The sequence below is a fragment of the Triticum dicoccoides genome, chromosome 1A (genome assembly GCF_002162155.2).
Source record: "Triticum dicoccoides isolate Atlit2015 ecotype Zavitan chromosome 1A, WEW_v2.0, whole genome shotgun sequence".
Taxonomy (NCBI): domain Eukaryota; kingdom Viridiplantae; phylum Streptophyta; class Magnoliopsida; order Poales; family Poaceae; genus Triticum; species Triticum dicoccoides.
Genome location: NC_041380.1, coordinates 600,304,922 through 600,310,694, shown reverse-complemented (window position 1 = coordinate 600,310,694; position 5,773 = coordinate 600,304,922). Strand labels below are relative to the sequence as shown.

Below are 5,773 nucleotides of genomic sequence, written 5' to 3'. Positions count from 1 at the left end.
AGACAACCCCGAGAAAGTCATCGTTTTGGACTCACCTGCGACGGTGTACGTATTGCTCCTAATGAACAATCCAGAACATCGGGGAGCACCAAAGGAATGCTAAAGCCGTGTCTCGACAAACAATGCTCCCAAAAGAGGAACGATCGACAAACGACGATCACCTCCAAAGAGCAACAACTCCAAACGACTATCTTTGCTGACACACCAACCCTCCTCTAGTGCCTAAAAAGAGTTGGACTCACCTGCGGCGGTGTACATAGCGCTCCCGATGAACAATCCAGAGCATCGGGGAGCACCAAAGGAATGCTACATAGAACCTCCAAGCCGTGTCTCTACAAACAATGCTCCCAAAAGAGGAAGGACGCTGGCATCGGCTATCCGTAACTGGACCTAGGCTTTTGCCCGAAGGCAACCAACCAACCAACCAAGTAATAGAGAGCGAGGAGCGGACACACCATAGCGACGCCTCCAAGGAGGGGAACGACACATGGGGGCTGGCACCGACCGGTCAGCGTATTAATTTGTAGTCCCTCCATTCCTAAATATAAGTCTTGTTTAGAAATTCCATTCCAGTATAGACTACATACGGAGCAAAACAAGTTTTAAAAATATGTCTGTATACATCCGTATGTATCCATGTTGAAATCTCTAGAAAGACTTATATTTAAAAACAGAGGGAGTATTAAGCATGGTTAAACTTGTCAAATGATAAGTGTGGCACGAAGCATTCAGGCCCTGACATTTTTTACAAATAGAAGTTGCCATCCGAAAAGAAGAAGAAAACAAACGTATGTTACTTTCACTATGGGTAGCCTCGTCCTCCTCCTCCTCCAAGAAAGAAAGCTAGGGTTTCTGCCTCTCGCCGGCGCCGCTGCAGGTCCGCCTGGTCTCCTGTGGCCCTAGGGCCATGGGGGCGTGGTGGATCCTGCCAAGGGCCGGCGGGAGGGCTCCGTTTTCAGTCGTTTTTTTTCTATCTTGTTAAGGTTTGTGTCCTGCTCAGGAAGGCGAGGCGGCGGCGGCTTCCTGAAGATGGAATAAAGGTCTCCCCGCCTAGCCCCCGTTCCGGCGGTGCATCTAGCATCGTTTGTGGGCGTGTGGAGATGTGTCTCCGGCGGATCTATCTTTGGTGGATTTGCTCGGATCTCGTCGTTGTTGGTCTACGTTCGTGTGTCTTCGGGTTGAATCCTTCCAACCTACGTTATTCTTCATCGGCGGCGGTTGCTGTTCTGGTGCGCTGGTCCTATGGCGCCTTATCACGATGACTTCCCGCTGTCTACTACAACAAGTTGTGCCCTACTCGAGCGATGGAGGGGTGATGACGGCGGCGCGCCTTCGGCTCGCTTCAGTGCTTGTAATCGTCGCTAGGTGGTCTACGGATCTGGATGTAATTTTTATTTCTGGTGTTCGTTGTACTGCCATGATTGAAGATGAATAGATTGAAGATGAATAGATTGAAAGTTTTTCAAAAAAAAAGAAAAACTCAAAGATGAATAAATAATTTTTTATTTTGAGCGAAGAAGGCACATCCTTTGTCGAGAAGAGAAGAAGCATGAAGTGGTGGGCTTTAAAGTGGATGATGGGCCGGTGGGCGATAAAAAGAATGAATAGCTCGTCCGCTTCAGTGTGGTGAGCGTTGGTGGCGGCGGCGCAGGGAAAGGGAAAGGGAGCAAGGAAGAAGGGAAGGGCGACGAACCCTAGCTCTGGTCAGTTTTCTGGTCCTCTAGCTAGATCCACAGGCAAGATGCGTCTGCTTGGTGCAGATGCAGGCCAACTCACTCTGACACCGCTCCGAATCTCCCCTCCCTCTTTTGCAGGCAGGTGAAGCTGATGGCTGCTGTGCTCCGATCCGCGGCGAGGCGGTTGGCCGGCGAGCTGCCGGCGGCTGAGATGGGGCTCCACCGCCTCCCTCTGCACTCCCAGTCCCAGGTAGGGCTCCAAAATCCCCATCCCCTGCTGTGACTGTGAAATGGACGGCTGATTTCTGTTGGATTGGTCGCTTGCACTGGTCAATCAGCTCACCCTTTTGCCCAATGGAAGCTCGGTTCTGAGTCCTCTTGTGCTGCAGGTCAATGTTTGGAGCGCCTCATCTGCTCCTGGCTCTGCCCCCTCTTCTCTGACCAAGGCAAGTCAGACACTTGAATTGTCTGGACTATCTTGAGCATCTTGTTAAACATGCACCACTAAAGTAGTGATCTTTCTTCTTATTGTTGGACACTAGTAGTAGTAGTTAAACACCACTGATCTTCGTTTTGTTTTATTTGTGGTCTTGATGCTGCCTGCTTATCTTAGATGTAGCAGTAATATCTTGAACATCTTGTTACATGTAGCATTCAAGTAATCATCTTTTGTTCTTATTACTCTTGACGAAACAGACCAAGGCGGTGATCAAGAGCACCCTTCTACCACAACTCATCCCGCGCCGCACGATGTCCTCCTCCTCCGGTCGCGCCGCCTCTCAACCAGCCGACAAGGTAACTAACATGATGCCCATGCTCAACTGTACAATGTAGTTTTGGTGCTGGCTAGCTGTGTTTGGCTTGACTGCATGCATTTTCAAAACTTGATACGGTTGCCTGTTGCTACGCGAGCCAGTGCCCAGGTTTTGTGCTTCCTGCTCATCCAGCAGAGTGCTACAACATGTAAACCACTACTAACATGCTTGATCCGAGGATCGTAGACCCCGCCGAACCTCTTTCATCTTATCTTCATTGGATTTTGTGAGAAACCGTGCTGAACATCCTGTTAGATATACTGTAGCAGTTAAACACTGGCCTTTGCTTTGATTGTTGACAAACCAGACTAAGGCGGTGATGAAAGCGCCTTCTGTTTTAATTGTGGTTTTGATGTTGGCTGGTTATGTTATACTATTCGTGTTCAATGCGTGTTATATAGGGGCATGGTCTCATGGACGGATTGACATGCTTGCCCTGTTGTTATGCTAGCCTAGGGCCCGTCTTTTGTTCTTGCTGCTCATCTACAAGAATGCCGTATCATGTAAATCACTAAGTTGCTGAACTGATTTTGATGCTCATCAACCAGCCCCCGATGCCAATGCTGAACTGTATGTTATGGTTTTGATGCTGGTTGGTCATGTTATTTTTGTGTTCAAAGCTTCTTATATAGTGGCATGGATTCATGGCTATGGTTTGCGCTTGCTGCTCATCTAACATGCTTGATTTGGGGATCGTAGACCCCGTCGAATTTTTGACAAAACCTGCTGAACTGTGTTGGATTCCATTAATATGTCCTTTATTTTGTTCTACAGTTTTGCTTTTACCTGAGGGGCGCGAGGATGACAGCTATGCAAGAACCAGGCTCAAAAGTACTTAGCACGATAATTCTCGTGAGAAGTGAAGAAGAATGTTTGAATGATTTCTGGTGAGGCTGTAACCTCCAAGCTGGATTATTTTGGGATGTTTTCCGTTGTTTTATTATTTTTCATTATTTCACATGTTTTTTGTTTTCTGTAGGTATTTCATGAGTGTGGTAAAGAAGAATGAGGTTCAGCGTGCAAAGGAGGTACTTATTTGTTTCTTCCCCACCCTTCCGCGCTTGAATACTTGTAGTAGTTCTGCAGTGTGCCAAATATTTCTGTTACTTGTTTTTACTTGCTGTAATCTGTGTGCACTGTGCACGGCAGATGGAATACATAAATATGAAGTCCAGATACGATGAGGAATGGGAAAAGGTACAAAATCTGCCATGGGTCCAGAAGTTGGAGAACCTCCAAGATCACCTTTCAAACAAGGCTTGGGTTTTAGTTCCTGGTGGCTTACTGCTTGCCGGCCTGGGGGAGTCCTCAGACTGGAAGCTGCCAAGAGGCCAACACGCACCACCCCCTGGACCTGGAGAGGAGAAGACCCCTTTCGAGAAGAATCCTGTAGAGGATATGTTCTAAGCCTTGAAACGGTGGGGGTCATGACAAGCCTAGTAGGGCTAAGAAACTTGCAAAGTTTAATTGGTTTCGTAAGATTTGATTCTTAGTTTCTTTGCTGTGACAAGGAGGGTGCCTAGCTATATCTCGGCTGCTGCTGAAATTAACGAAACTTTGAGCCACTTATGTGTTGACCTTTTAATGTACTCCATGTCCACCCTAACTTTGAGTTCACCCTAACGAGGTTATAACGGTATCTGAACAATCGGACGGACAATATCTCTGTGTGCTGGAGCTACCCACCCATTCCTAGCTTGTTCCAATGTCAGATGATACCAGTTACCAACCGGTGCTGATCCATGAATGAAGAAACCAAGCAATTAAGTGAAACAGAAACAAAATGTGGATCGGAACCGAAAAACAAAAAAGGGAAACGTGCATTTGACTTTCCCAAATGATTTTTTTTTCATCGTCCTGAATATGAATGATAGTCACCACTACTGGTGTCCATCTCAACTGTATATTACTTACTTATAAAAGAGGCGAGTTTTTCCATGTTAATAAGAAGAGCGAGTTGTGTGTATCCTACAAATTCTGATCGCTGATACATAAACACCAACACACCTTAAAGGGGTTGCTTGGATAAGTAAGTAAGAGTATACTATTATATTATTCGATTGTACAAACAAAATACTAGGTTTTTCCCCCTAAAACCGTGTATGGTTAGCGTAGCAAATTCCAGAATGGTTTTCGTAAATCAGATAAATCGAGCTTTACGAAAAACGACTAGTAGCGGTTTTTCTGCAAACGAGTTTAGCGAATGGCCAAATGGGTCTCCATCAAGCTATGACCACCAACTCGCTTCCCCATCCCCCGCCGCCGGCAACTTTCTGGGCACCGCTGCAGCTCGCCTCTCTCCACCGCGCCCGCCCTTGCGCGCCACCCACATCCACACCCAAAGGTACGGCCGGTCGGTCGCCTCCTTCCCGCAGGGGCACGCGGAGCCATGATTTGGCAATAGGGAAGGCGGAAAAGACAATGAACATTTTTTATATAATGATCATACAAAGAGGAGTCCAAGATAGTATGTTTTCTTCAATTAGAAAAATTGTAGGCTTTTCAGTAGTTTGAATGTGGCTCTTAATTATGCTTAAAACACATAGAACAAAGTTGATAATCCTATATGGTGCGCTTTCGCTTCTTGCTAATTGTGTAAATTTTACTCGTGCCAGAATACTTGATTGATAATTTGTATATCAACTAATTTCACACTTAATCTATCATGTATACAAACTAGTATGTCGATTTCTAATCTTCCTGAACTACAAACCCAGATGATAGAATCAGTGCATGTCTAATTTACAGTAGCTATATTTGAGAATAAAACGGGAAATTGCTATCCCTAATTAATTCCATCTGAAGCAAAAAAAGGAAAATGGTCTTGTAGACCTAGATGCAGACCTGTTCATCTGTATTTCACAGTATAAATCAACGAAAGAATCAAGGAGAGACACACCGCAGGATTATTCTGCCGCGCCGGCGTTGATCCATTGTGCTTGTGCGGATGCCCTCGTCAAACTTAACTAGGCGGCTGAGCGGAGCGAACGTGCGTGCGTGTGGTGCGTCGGCGGCTCGGCGCCCAGATAGACGATGCCCTCGATCGATCGTGGCCTCCTCTGCTTTCAGAGCTACTACATCTACATGGCTTTTTGTTTCCCCTACTGTGGGCTCACCAACAAGTACATGGGCTTTCACTTGTGATGTTCCTGGGCTTCAAGCCTTGAGGCACGCTTGAGGGGGCCTGATTGGTCCTAAATCAATTCAATGTAGCCTAATCTCAAATAAAAAGAAAAGCTACCTGCATAACTAACATGCGACAACCCCTCAAAAAAAAAAAAC

At 46.3% G+C, this 5,773-nt stretch overlaps 1 protein-coding gene across 1 annotated transcript; it reads left to right on the top strand.

Moving 5' to 3' along the window:
- The first annotated feature begins 1,456 nt into the window (after positions 1–1,456).
- Positions 1,457–4,151, top strand: LOC119294866. Its single transcript, XM_037573149.1, has 7 exons — positions 1,457–1,703; positions 1,815–1,926; positions 2,066–2,122; positions 2,373–2,471; positions 3,266–3,378; positions 3,471–3,519; positions 3,641–4,151. The coding sequence occupies exons 2-7, from the start codon at positions 1,828–1,830 to the stop codon at positions 3,896–3,898; spliced, it is 675 nt and encodes a 224-aa protein (XP_037429046.1). The 5' UTR covers positions 1,457–1,703; positions 1,815–1,827; the 3' UTR covers positions 3,899–4,151.
- The last annotated feature ends 1,622 nt before the right edge of the window (positions 4,152–5,773 follow it).

What these genes read in the sequence shown, in the direction of transcription:
- LOC119294866 (XM_037573149.1), top strand. Translation starts at nt 1,828, where the DNA reads ATGGCTGCTGTGCTCCGATCCGCGGCGAGGCGGTTGGCCGGCGAGCTG. An exon ending in CCCCCTCTTCTCTGACCAAG is followed by an intron (nt 2,123 to 2,372) that starts GCAAGTCAGACA and finishes TTGACGAAACAG; the next exon opens with ACCAAGGCGGTGATCAAGAG. An exon ending in GAATGTTTGAATGATTTCTG is followed by an intron (nt 3,379 to 3,470) that starts GTGAGGCTGTAA and finishes TGTTTTCTGTAG; the next exon opens with GTATTTCATGAGTGTGGTAA.